The sequence below is a fragment of the Hippocampus bargibanti genome, linkage group LG17 (genome assembly GCF_051943395.1).
Source record: "Hippocampus bargibanti isolate YZ-2025 linkage group LG17, ASM5194339v1, whole genome shotgun sequence".
NCBI classification, from domain to species: Eukaryota; Metazoa; Chordata; class Actinopteri; order Syngnathiformes; family Syngnathidae; genus Hippocampus; species Hippocampus bargibanti.
In genome coordinates, this window is record NC_142750.1 from 1,419,383 (window position 1) to 1,436,712 (window position 17,330).

Genomic DNA, 17,330 nt, shown 5'->3' on the forward strand with positions numbered 1-17,330 from the left:
AACAGACCAATGGTCCACGTATCGAGATCCACAGCACCACCGCCCCTCCTCCCTCGACCCTCCCTACGCTGCAACCCAGTCGCGCGTCCTCCTGCAGGAACCAGGAAGCCTTCCTCTCCCTGATTTCTCGCCAAATACGACCGCGAAACGGGCGTCATGTCTTCTTTTAGTGTTCAAACAGGTCGGTTAGCGAGGACTACTTGTATCTTGGAGTTCAAATGGTCTCGGCGACGCGCTAAAAATTTGCCATTTGAATGTATTTTCATCTCTTGTAGGCAACGCCCAACATCGCTGCCGCGCAGAGTTGAGGTTAGTCGTGCTGGGCCGCAGCGGGACGGGAGGGCGCTCAGCTGTTGGCGACATCCTGGGTCTGCAAGACCACCGTCGGGGAAACGACAAGTCGACCGGGGAGGAGTGCGGGACACTTCGAAGACAAGTTGCGGGCAGACAGGTACAGACGAGTGATGGGAATTCCGGCTCCTTTCAGAGAGTCGGTTCTTTTGGCTCGGCTCACTCAAAAGATCCGGCTCTTTTGGCTCCTAAATGGCTCTTCGTTTTTTTTTTTTGGGTGGTGAGACACCACCCAAAAAAAAAGCACATCTAAACAGCTATGACTTCTCCTTGACTGTTTTTCTGACGCTGTACCCTTCTGTCTTGACTGTAGGTCCTGCTCATCTCCAGCCCCGATTGGTTCAGTTCAGACTGCAACTCAGAGGAAAGAAGACGACACATCTCCTCCCTGATGACGTTCTCCATCCCGGGACCGCACGCCTTCTTGTTGCGCGTGGCCGTCAACCGACCGGCTGATGGCGAAACCAAAGCACTTGATGTCCTGGAGAAGCTATTGGGCACCTCGGCGCTCAGCGGGAACACCATCGTCCTCTTCACCAACATGGACGAGCTTGAAGAGGACGAGAAACTGGAGGATTACCTGGTCACGTGGCGCAAGGACCTCCGTGCGTTGCTGGAAAGATGCGGCGGACGATATCACACCTTGGAGAACCGCGACGGAGAACCGGAGGAGAGCAAAGCCGTTGAGGAGCTGCTGGAGAAAGTGGAGCGGGTGGTGGAAGAGAACCAGGGTCAGTACTTTAGCTGCCCTCTGTACCGGGAAGTTAGCGAGCAAGTGAGGAAGAAGCAGCTGGAATTAGTCAAACGGGGAAGGGAGGAAGTGCACGGAGAGCTTTCCTCACCTCCGCCCTCAGAGGTGACTGATGACGACATGGAAGCCGTGTTAGAAGAGGCCCAAAAAAGCATCGCGCTGCTCGATTTAGACTTGGAGTCCATTTTCCCGTCTTCCGGCATCTCGCCTTCGTCTCCCGTGTCCTCTTCTTTGCAAGCTTTGTGGGAGAAACTGGTGGGATGGCTAAAATGGCTGCCCACCATGGTGAGAAGGGAAGCCTTGCTCGGCGCTCTGGTTGGGCTTTTCGTTGGTGGGCCCGTTGGGGGCGTGGTGGGTGCCACGGTGGGCTCAGTTGCCACAGAAGTGCGTAGGAGAAAAGCGCAGAAAGCTAAATGATCTTGATCGGACGAGACGACGTAGCCGTCGCTTGCACTCTAACAGCTTTTCATTGCGTTGCTAAGCTAACCAGCTAACACCACTTGCTAACCAGCTTAGAATTGTATCGTTTTTATCCTGTGACTGTAAAGTGTCTGAGTGTTTTGAAAGGAGCTTAGAAATTAAATGTAATGTATTATTATTACTACTACTACTACTACTACTACTACTACTACTACTACTACTACTACTACTAATAATAATAATAATAATAATAATACATTTAGTTAATAATAATAATATAATAATTTTATTTTCACAGCGCCTTTCTATAAGCACCTTTCAAAACTCTCAAGGACACTTTACAGTCACTGGATAATTTTTTTTTTTGTGTGCGGGAGAGCAGCGGCAGCCATTCGCGCCAGCGTTCACTCTACCCGGAAGTAACACAGCAGCAAAGTTTTGAAAGGAAGAGTTAGTAGTAATTATTATTATTATTGTGACACATTTTACATGTACCTGTATCTGTAGTAGTTGTTACTTCTTTCCTGGTGGAAAAAAAGCAATAAATAAAAGCAGCTTCGTTTGCATTGTTGGAGTTTCATCAAAAATTGAATTGCTTTTTTTAAGACATTTTGAACGTCATTAAAATGCATAACTATTTTTAATAAAGTGATTAGATCCTTGCTAGATATCATTTTAATCACTAAAGACAATTCAGAATGTGTCGTTTGCGGTTTGATTCTCGCGTCCTTTCACTTCCGGGGTGGTGACGTCACACAGGTCGAAACGATTGAGTGGCATGTTGTCGCACGTGCTTCATTCAGCGTTCAAACTACCGGTTAACTCGGTTGCACTCATGACGAAGGAAGTGACAATAGTTTCATCAGATTTCCCACTGCCAACGACTTTTTATTCGGCAAAACGGCCATTTCAACATTCGTCACTGCGTTCGGAAAGCGTCCCAAACGAAAGGTAAGGAGTTAATTGCGTGCACAGATGACACTTGAGAATATCCACCGTCAATTGAGCAAATTCAGTCTAAAAAGCAGCTAAAAATTGCCTTGTAACTTTTTGTGTACTATTAACACGTAATTTTGTACCCCACAAGCACACCAACTGTTTGTTTTTAAATCAGTTGTGCTGTCGAGTTGAGGTTGTTCGAGCAAATATGTCTCATATTAGTCCACCCTGACGGGTATTGTGTGACTCTAATTTCTTGTCGTCAGTGGCGTTGTCATAATTATCACTTATTTTGTGGAATATGTTGTATAGCGTATGAAAATTGTGATACAGTAAATGGCATGCGATGCGGGTCGGCTACGTATACTTTTAATGTCCCCTATCGGCGACTAGAAGAACTGCATCCACCATTCCTGAAGCGTCCATACCGAAATGAGCGTGAAAAATAATTGTTAAAATCGAAGATGAAAATACGAATTTTAAGTATGTTTAAGTATGACCTTTCGTTTTATTATGCAATGTTGTTGAGCATTGTTCGCTAAGGAATTCGCCATTAATTTACCGAATATCATTTTAGGCGTGTTGGTAGATGAAAACGATTTTTTAAACACATTTTTTAAATTAGTTAGTTTTTCCATAAACATGTTCTGAAAAGCTCATGTTTGACTTTTGTTTATGTAGACATTAGTAAGAAATATTGTGCTAAGTCAATTGTCTTTGTCTTGTCTGTAATACCGTACAATAGCTATCTGGCTGGCTGGCTAACTATCTAGCTGGCTAGCTATTAGCTATCGATTGGCTTGCTAGCTAGCTTTCTATCTGTTTGTCTTATTATTCTAGCCGAGTGAATGATGCCGCTGCTCACCCACAGAAAAGAAAATTATCCTGTGACTGTAAAGTGACCTTGAGGGTTTTTAAAGGCGCTTAAAAATTAAATTTATTATTATTATTATTATTTTTGTTGTTATTGTTTATTATTATGAAAAAAAAAATCTTAACTTTCACAATATGCTTTGCGAAGAAACCTCCACTAGGTGGCGACATAATCTTTGACAATGGCGGGGAAAACCCTCACTGTGTAAACAAAATAGTAGACGTTCGGGGGTCTAATAAATAATTGAGTGTACCGAGCGCCGAAAAACGGAGGGAAAAATCCCAAATATTCCCCCCAAAAAAAGATAGAAACAAAATGTCCACCATAGTTTTAAATTGTTTTATTTTCAGGAGCTAGCATGGATGTCCTTACACCGGTTTGCATATAATACATTATATTAGGTGTGTAGGCTGAATAATTATTTGGGGATTTGTAATGATGTATGCAAATGATACCCATATTTTGAGTGAGTTTATTTTCATGAAACCATTTACAAAATGAGTTCTTGCATTTATAATATCAGGGGGAAAACTTTTTTTTCTTATTTTTTTTATTAATGGCATGCAAATGTGCAAACAAACAAAGTAAAAGAAACAACATTGCAAACAAAGCAGAATAAAATCAAACACATTGGCTTTGACAGCTCATGGAGCATTCTGCTCTGTTCTTTAAACTATTAAAAAAAGTGGTTTTATTTTGTTTCACTCTGTAGTATGTACAGTTTTGCATTGTAAAAGAAATAAATAAAAACGCCGACTACATTGTACTTTGTACGGATTTTACCGATTGCGGGCTATTTTTGGAATGTATCTCCCGCCATAAATGAGGCTTCACCGAATTGTATAAAACGTGTTTCACGAATGACAGAATTCTGAGTTTGGAGAATAAATGTATTATTATTATTATTGTAATTTTTTAATTTTAATTTGTCTTATTATTTTTATTGTTGAGTGAATGCCGGTGTGTGTGTGGCTGCCGCTGCTCACCCACAGAAAAACTGATCCTGTGACTATAAAGTGACCTTGAGAGTTTTGAAAGGCGCTTAGAAATGAAATTTATTATTATTATTATTATTATTATTATCATCATTATTATTATCATTATTATTTTTATAATTGTAATTTTTTATTTGTAATTTTAATTTTAATTTTAATTTGTCTTATTATTTTTATTGTTGAGTGAACGCTGGTGTGTGTGGCTGCCGCTGCTCACACACAGAAAAACTGATCCTGTGACTATAAAGTGAGTTGAGAGTTTTGAAAGGCGCTTAGAAATGACATGTATTATTATTATTATTATTATTATTATTATTGTTGTTTTTATTGTTATTATTGTAACAGCAGTAGATTTCTTCACAATCAGTCAATCTTTATTTTGGAGGAGGTGGTGCTTCAAGGTCAAGGCGACTTTTCAAGGTCAAGGCGACTTTTGATGCGACTTGTGGCTCGATCTCAATCACAATTCAATCGCGTCAATCCAAAATGTCCACCGTGTCGTCACTCGACACGGAAGTCGTCGGCGGAAGAAACCGTTTCCAGCGACAACGAATGATGCAACGGGAAGCGTTCCTCCCGACGCGATCGCAGGTTGTGACTCCGCCCCCCCGATGATGTAATTGATACTCTGCTAAAACCATCATCCGTGGCCCGTCCTTCCATCTCGCCTTCCTTCCCGTTCGCCGCTCGGAGGCTCTTCCTCGGGAACGGCGAGGCGTTTCCGAATGCGGGTGGTCCAACCCGGCCGGCCTTGTGGGGAGGGAGCCAGAGAGAGTGAGGGAGAATTAGCCCCCGCTCTCATGTTTCCCAAAGAGGGAGGGGAGGGAGGGAGGGGGGAGAAAAAAATCTGACATGAGGAAGAGAGAGTGAGTTAGAAGCAGCGAGAGAGAGAGAGAGAGAGAGTCAAAGCTTTGCCGTTGGACATCTGTCTTCCAGATGTGACCGCCGCAGTTGTCTGAAACTGGTGGCGGGCGAAGGGGGAGGCGAGGTGAGGCGAGGCGAGGCGGGGGGAGTTAAAAAGTAAAGGAAAATTGGTGCTAAACAGTTTTTTATTGTTAGGGATTACACATGCACAATAGTGGACAGTACGCGGAGGGGGGGGTATCGGCGTTCCCTTCATGAAATAGCAGGCTAAACCCCCTGGAGGCCAGTTTATAGACTAGAACACCTGTCCAAATAGACTCCGTCTTAGAGGACGCACAGCAGGCGTATAAGACGGGGTTTATTATGACATGACATGGCAGCCACTCTCGAGGACTTGCACACTGCAAGAATCGAAAAAAAAAAACAACGGCGCGGAAATTTCGAATGGACCCTCCGCACCCTGCTCACCACCTTTTCCAGCGACTCCCCTCAGGCAGGCGTCACCGATCCAAATCCAGCAGACATTTAAACAGCTTCTTCCCCCGTCGCCATTAAGTCTCTAAACAGTAAGCCGAATAGAACTGTGTCGTGCCTCCATTTTTCTCCATTTTTTTTTGGATGATACTAGTGCAGCGTGTTCTACCAGAAACAAATTCCTTGTGTGTTCTACATACTTGGACAATAAAGATGATTCGGATTCTCATTCCGAATCAGCTGACATATCAATATTTAGGTTCATGCTTGAGGATATATTCTGGCATATACCAGTGGTGGATCGTCAGGGCCCGCAAGGCCTTCTCTGCTGGCCTAAAAATAGCATAATCACACACTGATGTGAATGATGTTTTGTCCATGAATTTTTCTGAAATCATATACACAAAATATAAATCACGGCGGTTTGTGATTCAGATATTCTTAGGCCAGCAGTGAAGGCCTTGCAGGCCTTGAGGGTCCGCCACTGCGTTGCACCTATCGACAAAGACTCTGCTTGTTCTCACAGTACCAATGTTGTCGTTGGTTTTTCTGGACAGTAGGGATATAAATCTATATAGGGCCAGAGCTACCAGCAACATTTTAGTTCGCTGACGAAGCCTCTTTGATGAGAAGCGAAACATCTGACACCTTCAAATTTGTACAGATGACGGCTAAAGAAACCTTTTCATCGATGGACCACTCCTGTACGACCGAGAGCTTATGTTGTCGTTTGTTACTTCATAGTGGACCCCTTTATTTGCCTTGATTTGATTAATTTATTTTTCCACGTGAATATATTTGACTTAAAGACAGAGTGTGACTAGTTTCGCTACCTCTGGGGAGCCGACGCGGCGGTCAGCGCGATGCTCAAAGATCAAACTTTATAGAAGACGGAAAAAGGAAAATCCACAGAGTTGATTTGCGGCTGCGCGAAGAAGCAAAAACCAAAATGTGAACAAACACGAGAGGGAATCGCCAGGCAGCCAGCCATCATTAACACGCCGCCTTGGAAGTTTCGCTCGCCTCCCTCGCCGCGGAAATATTGTCGGAAGGTCCGTCACGTCACGTCACGTGAGGGTTGGCGGAGGCGGCCATCTTTTTCTGTTATCGTGACGCCCCTACGGGCTCGCAAAAGGAAAACAAAACAAGACGACGCACTTTTTTTTCTCTTTCCCCGCCGCTGATTTACGGCAAAATAACACGCTAAGATGAAACGGCCGCAGACGGACGACGTTCCCGCCGAGCAGACCATTCCACGCTCGCTCCAAAGAAAACATTCCAATTCGTTTACTCGTACTGTAAATACGTTTGCTGAACAATCTCATAACTTCACTTTGGCCTCGCAAAGATAGTGTAGTCATCATAATCATATTCATAATAATAATACATGACATTTTAAGCACCTTTCAAAACTCTCAAGGACACTTTACAGTCACAGACAAGCAGAGCTACTATAATCAATAAAATACAGTCACAAATAGAATACAATAAATAAAATACAATTATAAATAAAAAGTACAGATAGAGCTACACAGAAAATGCAATTTTAAAGGACAACCGACATCACTTTTTTGTTTCCTAACTGACATCAGAAAAACGTTTGATAGCATCTAAAATACCCAAAAGACGCAGGCTGATATTTTTAGTCACATGCAAAACACCAATAAAAAATGACTTAAAGTGTGCTAAAACTGCAACAAATTGGGGATTTTCAGAAAGTCCCGCCCCCAGTTCATGACGTCACTCCAGGATACTCCTTCACAAACTGCCTTGTTCCAGAATCAAAACAATGGATTCATAGAGTTCAGATTCGGAAAAGAGGCTTTCTTGTTACACATCCAGTTATGAATATGATTCAAATAGTTCTGAAGAGGAAAGCATACACGTTTGCAATCCATTCCGTGCCGTTTTGAGGCAACATTGGGGGGAAATGTATCACCCAAAAACAGGCAGAAAATGGCGTACAAGCTCCTGTGAGGACTTAATCAGCGCGTTTCCACAGGCTGATAAATTCCTTCCATGGAGCTTGGTCGCCCTCTTCTGCCTCTTTTCGGTGCTACACAAAGTTTTCAGACCAAACAAAGTACAGCAAAATGCATTGACGTGATGGAAGGACTGCTACAATGTGTCCTTTTTTTCGGTCAGGGGCGTTCCTTCAGTGACGTCACGTACAGACTCGTCACCAACTCAAAAACAAGACTTCCGGAATATTCAGCACGAGTCTTAAACGGTAAAATCTAGCTATATGCGGTGGAATCTTTGTAAAATACGCTCAGTAGAAGTCATTTGAAGCCATTTTATGAATTACGGACACAACTTGTCCGGCGACGTCGGTTGTCCTTTAAAATGTCTTTTGAAGATCTAAGAGTCCTACTCTGTGAAAAGGACACCGATCGGCGTGCGGTTAAGTGGCAGGCTTATCCACGCACGCACGCACGCACCCCCCCTTCAGTGGTCTTTGCCGGGCTTTGAGGGGTGGATGTGATTACATGATTCCTGTTGTAACACTCGCCTAATTCAAGGCAGATTTGACCCTGGCCTCTGGCGGATCAAGTCGAAAACCTTCGCCACATCAATACGGTCGCCGCACGCATCAACTGTCACTCAGATTCACGCGCCGCCGTTTCGCTGATGGCGAGTCGGACCGAATCGGACGGGAGAACTTCATTGAGAGCCGCCAACTGGAGACAACCTGGACATCGATCGCCGACATCCCACGTCAACCTGGAATTCTGTTCACGGCGACGACAACAACAACAAAAAAGAAAATGGCGCTACTGGCCATTTTTCCTCATCTCCCCAACCGACAATTGGATTGGATTGGATGTACAGTGATACATTCACTGTTTTGATGCTATTGCATACTTTTGTGTGTGTGTGTGTGTGTGTGTGTGTGTGTGTGTGTGTGTGTGTTTGGGGGTTTAAAAGGGGGTCAAATATTGTATGTGTCAAATAAAGGCAATTACCAGTGCCTGCGCTCCAAGTCGTCAATGTCAAGAAGAAAAATGGCAGATGTTTCTGGGCACACTTGCGGACGTCACCACAGTCGTGATCAAAGCGCGCGTCCGATCCCTCCCGTGACATGTTCGTACACAAATGTGTTTCGCTTTGAGGACCAGAAAGGAGAAATTGAGGAGGAGGGGGTTGTGGGGGGTGGCCGACAGACAAATCGTGAGAGAAGTCGGCGCATCGCGGTGCCTGTCATGTGTGCTTGGAGCTTGATCCTTTTCCATAGACCATAATAATAATAAGAATTTGATTTCTAAGCGCCTTTCAAAACCCTCAAGGTCACTTTACAGTCACAGGATACGTTTTTCTGTGGGTGAGCAGCGGCAGCCACACGCGCCAGCGTTCACTCAACCCGGAAGTAAGTCAAATAGGTAGAAAGTTAGCTAGCTTGCTAATAGATAGATAGCTAATGGATAACTCATAGTTAGCTAGATAGTTGAATAACTCTTATAAATGAAATTTATTATTATAATTATTATCTATTAACTAGCTATGAATTAGCTAGCTAGCTTTCTATCTATTTGTCTATCCTATCTATCCTCTGTTTTGAATGGAAGCACAGTAGAACACTTTGCAATGCATCAGCTGCATTTACAGTATTGTTATATATTCAGCCCCAACTTAACCAACATCAACTGGATCAGAGCTACCTCACCTTTGACCCCCCCCCCCCCCCCCCCCACACACACACACAAAAACGATTTTTGAATCGCAACAAATGAGTCGCTCAGCAAGCTTGCGATCAACTTTGAAGCGTAATCGAATCATATCAGAGTTGTGTGACGGGAATCAAAAGGCCGGATCGTTTCCAAACGGCTCCAAAGATTCGTAGATATGAAAGCCATCGTGCAGCATCCCTCATTTTTTTTGTATTATTATTATTTTTGATGGTTTGTGTTCCAAGATGACTTCATTTTCCAGCACAATGCCAGACGCTCGCTCACTGGCGGCCAACATACGAATCCATCATCAGCCATCAGTGAAATATCACAGGCTCACAAGCACCCGCCATTTAAAAAAAAAACAAACAAAAATAATTGATTCCACAGATTCACACGACTCGACTAATAACGAACGGATGCCATGACTCATCGTGTTATGATTATTTTTTTAAATTTATTTTCCGGAGGAATCCATCATGTTGATTTAACAAGGAAAAGCAAAGACGGAATTTGGATGTGGATCCGTGACCATGACACACGTGAAGTATATTAAGATCTCCATCCACACCCTGACACGCGGAGCAGGGTGGTCAACCCCACGTAACAACCCCCCCCTCCCGTCTTAAGTGAGGGTTTTTACGCTCATAAAGTCAATCGCACTTGATCGTGATCATTCCAATCCAAATAGACGATTGATTGTATAATCAAAATCCGCGCCTGAATAAACATCCACTGCAGCAAAGAACCAACAGCAACAAATAAAATAAAAAAACTAAATGAATAAAAATAAATACATAAATATTTGAATGGATAATTAAATAGATAAATAAATGAATACATGAAAAAAATTCCTACAAAATACATTAATGCTAAATAAATAGATTAATGGATAAATCAATAGATAAATAAATGAATGAATCAATAAATGAATAAATAAACACATAAATGAATACATGATAAAAAGATTCATACAAAATACATTATTACTAAATAAATAGATGAATTGATAAATAAATAGATGCATACATAAATAGATAAATAAATACATGAAAAAAGATTCATATAAAATACAGTAAAGTCTTGTTATATCGATATCGTCCCGGTTATATCGATATTTTTTCGGACTCCCTTGAATATCGATATAACGAGACTTTACTGTACATTAATACTAAATAAATAATAGATAAATAAATAATAGACGAATGAATAAATAGGTAAACAAATAAATGAATACATGAAAAAAATCATACAAAATACATGAATACAAAGAGTGAATGGATCATAAATAAATAGATATATACATGAGTACGTGAAATAAAAATCCTTCAAAATATATTAATACAAAATAAATAATAGATAAATAAATAGAGGAATAAATAAATACATGTAAAAAAGATACAAACAAAATACATGACTACAAAATAAATAATAGATGAATAAATAGGTAAATGGATACTAATAAATAAATTTGACAAATTAAATGAATAGCTGCAAAAAAAATATAATCAAAATAAATTAATGAAAAATAAATAGATTAATACATAAAAATTATACAAAATATATTAATACTAAAGAAATAATAAATAAATGGATGAAAGATTCATACAAAATACATTAATACAAAATAAATAATAGATAAATAAATGGATAAATAGGTAAATGGAAAATAATGAATCACAAAATAACAGAGCACACCACAAGGATCCCATTGACACGGACTTCCATCTCCCTTCCAAATACCCCCCCCCCCCTTCCCCAATTCATCACTTCATCACCCTCCCACGTTGTCCATGCCGCGATCAACGGCTGTGGCCAAGGAGGCCGAGAATGCGGTTCAGGTGCAGGACTCTGTTTCCAATTATCGGGGGTATAAATTAGCGTAGCTGCTCCCCTGTCTTCTCTCCAAACATTGCTGTCTCTTCATCCTTGTCCACCCTCCCCTCCCCCTTCCACCTCCGACGTTGACCTTTTCCCACCATATCATATCATATGGCTGCACGTGCATTTTTTGAAGCGCTTTATGGCTATGGACCCCTATGGCTAACCCCCTGGTAGCGCCACGCTAGGCCGTGTTGATTGATGTCCATTAGGTAGAAAAGTTGGCAACATTGCTTTTGACAAAAGGCATTCACAGATGACCTTTCGTGACCTTTCACTTCCAAACCTAGTAGCTGTTTTGTTTTGATTTTTATTGTCATTTGTTTGCGCATTTTTTTTTCCGTCGACAAGTCACTCTGTCAAAAGAAGGGAGCTATTTTTCCAGGGCGGAGAGATCGGCGACAATGTAGCCAAGTAGGACCGACCTGACTGAGGTCATCCTGCCACTGAAAGTTCACATCTGTCCAAATAAATCCTCCGCTGTGCCCAAAAAGCAGGAAAAACACCCGCGTGCAAGCACTGTCTACCCACACAAACCTCCGAAAAGGCGAGAAACTGATTCTGATTCTGATGCGCGACAACTTGACTGAAGATGACCTCATTCGAGCAATTTTGACACCGCTGGATTGGTGTTCCTTAAAAAAGAAGAAAAAAAAACAGTGACAAAATGGATGGCTCAACATAAAATTGACACAAAATCAATAATAAAAAAATGAATTAGAACATTGAGAAAATTGATGAATGGATAGATAAATACATACAAAAAACAAATAAATAGACAAATACATAAATAGATAAATGGATAAGTAAATAGATTGAAAAATAAATAGTTTGATAAATGAAATAGATAAATAAACACAAAATAAATGAATAATAAAAATAAATATTAGGTAAATAAATAGATAAGTAAATAATACTAGAATAAAAAAATACTAGATACATAGATAAATAATACTAGAAAAATTACTAATAGATGAATAAATACTCAATAAATAATTAAATAGATACATAAAGAAATAATTAAATAAATGGATCAATAGATCAATGAATAAATAAATGCATTCTCATAGAGAAATAATTACAAGTAAATTGTGAGCAGTCACTTTGACAGATATTTTTGATATATATTGACTTTGATATATATTTGAAGCGCTTTTCATCATCCTCAGACACACTATAAAAGCTAACAACAAAATGTACATTTTTGTACTTTTCTTCTGCTTTGTGAACCAAAGTTAGTCATCAAGAAAATCCCATGAAATAGTTGCAGTAGCTCCAAAATATATCAACAGGTAAATTCTGGTAAATTGTCATCTCAGTAATGTCCCTCCGCTCACCCAAATGTGACAAGCACCAAGATAATATTTCCCCTTTCACTTCGCCCCCTCTGTGACCCCTGTGACCCCGTGTACTCCCCCCAACACATTCCTGACTTTGGCACCTGTCATTCGTGTCTTTTTTATGTCATTCTTTTATTTTATTTATTTTTACAAGTTTTGGACCACTGTTGCAAAAGAACTCCGCTCGGATGAGAAATTGACGAAGCGTGTCCTCCACCGGGCCGGCGCGGCGTTCACGGGGATGAAGTACTCCCAAAGGTGCGCCGCCGCCGCCGCCGCCGCCGTGTGGGAATGCGTCTCTATTACTCCGGCGTAATGGCCGCCGCCACTTTTTACCGAGGTCTCCACCTCAGTTTGCCCTCGGAGCAGCGCTTTATGGCTCCCTTGTTGGAAAGCTCAAAGGAGACGGGAAGGGGGGGGTTGGGGGGCACTATGGAGGTTTGGGGCTTCCAAATCCAAGGCTTGTGCTCCGCGATGGTAAACGGCGGCGGTTGCAACTTTAGACCAAATGTTGCCGTCCGTTTACGGGCGCCTCTGACCCGCCGCTGCCTGGAACTTGTTAGCGACGAGCTAAAAAGCTCCCGAGGCCGGCGGATGGGGAGCCCGTGAGCCCCTTTCCCCTGCGCGAGTCCCTAAGACAAACACACGCCTTTCACTTCTCCTCCTCCAAACTCAATGTAGCCCCCCAGAACACCCCCCACCTCCCCAATCCTCTCCATGGCTCTTCCTCCCTCCATCCAGATGTTCGGCTACGCCGCCGAGAACTCGGGATGATGCAGTCGAGATCAGTGTGGAATCAGTGTCTGAAATAACGTCTGCCCAGACGCCCGGCCGGGCGTGTGCAACTTTTACGTTACAAAACGTCTCTGGTGGCCGACAACTTTTTTGGAGAAAAAAAAAATCACGTTTTTCAAATCGAACGTTTGCTTTTTTCAATAATGCAAACGTTTGAATGAAGATTTCGAAATCGGAATAAATTATTCCGATTTCTAAATCTTCGTTTGGTTTGGAAATTTCAGTTCGTTTGGCAGTTTGCATACTCGGCACGGCAGCCAATCAGAAGCCTCCTTCTTTCTTCCGGACTTTCCCGAGCGTTATAAGGTCGTGCATTTACATATCATTTTCCAAAGTAGATTATTATTACAGTAAAGTCTCTTTTTATCGATATCGGATATATTGATAGTCCCGGTTATATCGATACTATTTCTATGCACGCACGGAGAAAATTACATGCAAACAGGGTCGGATATATCGATAGTCCCGGTTATATCGATATTTTTTCGGACTCCCTTGAATATCGATATAATGAGACTTTACTGTATTATTATTATTATTATTTTTTTTTAATTATTATTATTAAAAGCATCGTGGAAAGAGGATTACCCCCCCCCCCCCATCCATCTCCATCGTCAGAGATGCGTTTGTTTAACTTGAGTTGCGATGTTGTTGTTTCTTCCCCCGCACCTGTGTCGTCTCGCCCCCTCCCTCTCTCCTACTTTGACCCAGTTGATCGATTGCTTTGGTCTGGACTGGTACCAATCTCACTGACACCGTTGACGTTTTCCTCCAAAAGGTTGACACAGGGTCTTTTTTTTTTTACATCCAGGCATTTTAATCCGGCAGACGTGTGAAACGAAACAGGCGCGCTAACGGGCGTTGACGGCGTTGCTCTTTGCCCGCTAGCCGCTGTCACTCGTGTGGTGATTGACCGCCGGGTCGCAGGTGGGTGGAAAGGGGAATGGCGTGGCTAGCGCCCGTGACGCTTACAAGCATTTCTATCAAATAATACATCATGACAAGATGCTAATCGTTGCTTTTTGAATAGCCGGTACAACGAAGCAGTCGCTAATAATAATATAATAATACATTTAATTTATAAGCACCTGTCAAAACTCTCAAGGTCACTTTACAGTCACAGGATAAAATTTTTCTGTGGGTGAGCAGCGGCAGCCACACGCGCCAGCGTTCACTCAACCTGGAAGTCAATAAACAGAAAGCTAGCTAGCCAGATAGTAGATAGCCAACAACGCGGAATAACTCAGAGAAAAGCTAGCTAGCTAGCCAATAGCCAGTTAATCGATGGATAGCTAGATAGCAAGCTGTATAGCTAATAGATAGCTAGCTAGATAACTAGTTAGCTAATACACGGAATGTCACTAATTAAATAAATACACAGAATTGAGTAGCATATTTCCTTCTTTATACGTAAGAATGACATATTTAATGATAAAGTTTTTACATACTCTTGAGTTAAGTTGAGAGTGTAGCGTCTCTAGCAATTAGCGACATTAGCACGTGAAAGTCAAAGCATTTGTGTTTCAGGTACAGATGAATCTTCAAAGAGTTTTTGACGAGGCAATTTAAAGAATTGTGTCAGTATTTAGACAGTGTCACACTTAAACATTAACAAACAAAACATACGACAACTCCAAGCTAACATATCATAGCCCCGTTAGCTCTCCGTTGTTGCTAACGCGCTTGTCCTTATCGGCCTACCTTTTAAACGCGGCGGGCTGCAAGCCCCCCTCAAGAGGTTCCAGAGATCTGACAGCAAGTATGTTTATTTACGGACTTCATTGGACGTACGGGGGTGTTCAGGGGGGCCTTTACAGCTCCCTGGAGTGATAGCAGTTCATGTCCAACTGTTCATTGCACGCGGATGTTCTTTCGCTTAAAAGGAAAAAGAAAACAAACAAAACGGTTCTTAAATATTTAAACACTCGGGCAATGATGTGCTGCGCTGCAAGTGAAAAAACATGTGGGACCCCAAAAACACTTTGGGCCCTTTCGGAGTCGTAAAACAACCACCGTGATATGAGAAGGAAAAATCAATGAGCGCCTCTTCAGGACGCCATGTTGACAGCAATCATTCAACATCGAATTTACTTCATCCTGTAGAGCACAGGTGTCAAAGCCAAGGCCCAGGGTCCGAATCTGGACCGCCACGTCATTTTATTCGGCCCGCGAAAGCAAATCAAAATTGTGAAATTCCAGTTTTTGATGCGCAAAAAAAAGACTGGATAATATGGCCTTTCTGGACTGAAAAAAAACGTTATGTATACGACAGGTGTCAAAGCCAAGGCCCAGGGTCCAAATCTGGCCCGTCACCTCATTTTATTCGGCCCGCCAAAGCAAATTAAACTTGTGAAATTCCATTTTGTTTGCTAAAGTCCCAAGCAAAATTTTAAATTGTCATATGAAAACCACAATAATAGTGGCTGCCACTGCTCTCCCGCAGAAAAAAATATCCTGTGACTGTAAAGTGTCCTTGAGAGTATTGAAAGGCGCTTATAAATGAAATGTATTATTATTATTATTTATTTTTATTAATTACTTAAAATTTGAAAATTAGTTATTCTTTAACTCATTCAGTGTGCTAGCTCTGGCCAGTATGCGCTAGTGATACGGCTAAGGATACAATGATTTGCTCATGACTAACCAATCATGTGACTTTGGTTTTGCCAACTCAAATTCTGATTGGTGAAAGCAACAGTTTCATCGACATTGATTTTTATGCTCCAGGGCCTGCAGAACTGATTGTGAAGGCGTCCAGGTTGATTTCTGACCCTGGTAACAAATGATGGCTGAAATGTGATTGGTTCAATGCTTAAATATGAAAACACACATCTGGAAGCAGCACAAAAAAAATAGAATTCATATTAGTCTTTGATTCAGATCTTTTTAGGCCAGCAGAGAAGGCCTTGCCTTTTTTTTTTTCAGAGGCCGGTGAAGTTTTGTGTATGACTTCTGGTGCTTTTCACTAATTGAATTTGGGCCTGCTGCCTCTCTGGCCTATACACCCCCCCCCCCCCCACCCTATTACCCCCTCCCGCTGTTATTCCGGCTGGATTGCGCAGCACGCCTTCCACGCAGCTTTTTCAAATTTGAGGCTTGCGTCGCTCGGGCCAAAAGCCACAAATTACCCCCCTCTAGCAGCAGAGAATTAGGAACAATTTTGTGTTAGCTATAAAAAAAATTTGGGGCGGGGACGAGGGGAGAAAAGTGAGGGGAAAATATAGCTTCCAACAAGGGACCACCAACAGAGGCCACGCGGGATGAAGAGGGCGACTGTTTGGGTGGCGAGGTGGGGCGGGGGGGGGGGGGGGGGGAGGAGAGGGGCGTGGCCTTCCATCAATCCTCTCATATCGCATCGACGCGAACGTTGTCAAACAATCAAATTTGCCGTTTTACGTTAGCGCCCCAGGGTGCTCGTCGGACTCATGCTCACTTAACGCATTAACTGCCAGATGTGCAAAAATGTCTTGTCACTCCAGTGCCAGGGTTATTGTCATTGTCACTCAAAGTGCACGACCCACAGAATATATACTTTTAGGACTACATAAACTTTCAATTCAGTGTAAAAAAACATCAGACTCTCTTCTTTCATTAGAAAAGAATAGTTAATTTCTAAGTTATATATGTCTGGAGTTATCTGGCCTTGAAATGGGGGCGGATGTACAAAATACAATACAATACAATACATACATATTGGTTCATATAGCGCTTTTATAACAGCTGAAGCTGGAACAAAGCGGAAGGGAAAATAATACATTTCATTTATAAGCGCCTTTCAAAACTCTCAAGGTCACTTTACAGTCACAGGATAAACTTTTTCTGTGGGTGAGCAGCGGCAGCCACATGCGCCAGCTTTCACTCAACCCCGAAGTAACTCAAATAGATAGAAATCTAGCTAGCTAGTTAATGGATAGCAAATAAATAGCTGTATATCCATTAGCTAGCTGGTTAGCTATTAGCTGCCTAGCTGGCTGTTAG

General features: G+C 42.0%; 1 protein-coding gene across 1 annotated transcript; it reads left to right on the plus strand.

Annotated features, from left to right (window-relative positions):
- The first annotated feature begins 64 nt into the window (after window positions 1-64).
- LOC148885132 (GTPase IMAP family member 7) lies at window positions 65-3,370 on the plus strand. The gene is made up of 3 exons (XM_089019235.1): window positions 65-181; window positions 276-451; window positions 665-3,370. Exons 1-3 carry the CDS (start codon window positions 157-159, stop codon window positions 1,517-1,519), a joined length of 1,056 nt encoding a protein of 351 aa, XP_088875361.1. The 5' UTR covers window positions 65-156; the 3' UTR covers window positions 1,520-3,370.
- Window positions 3,371-17,330: the final 13,960 nt, after the last annotated feature.

What these genes read in the sequence shown, in the direction of transcription:
- LOC148885132 (XM_089019235.1), top strand. Translation starts at nt 157, where the DNA reads ATGTCTTCTTTTAGTGTTCAAACAG. An exon ending in TTCTTTTAGTGTTCAAACAG is followed by an intron (nt 182 to 275) that starts GTCGGTTAGCGA and finishes CATCTCTTGTAG; the next exon opens with GCAACGCCCAACATCGCTGC. An exon ending in GACAAGTTGCGGGCAGACAG is followed by an intron (nt 452 to 664) that starts GTACAGACGAGT and finishes TCTTGACTGTAG; the next exon opens with GTCCTGCTCATCTCCAGCCC.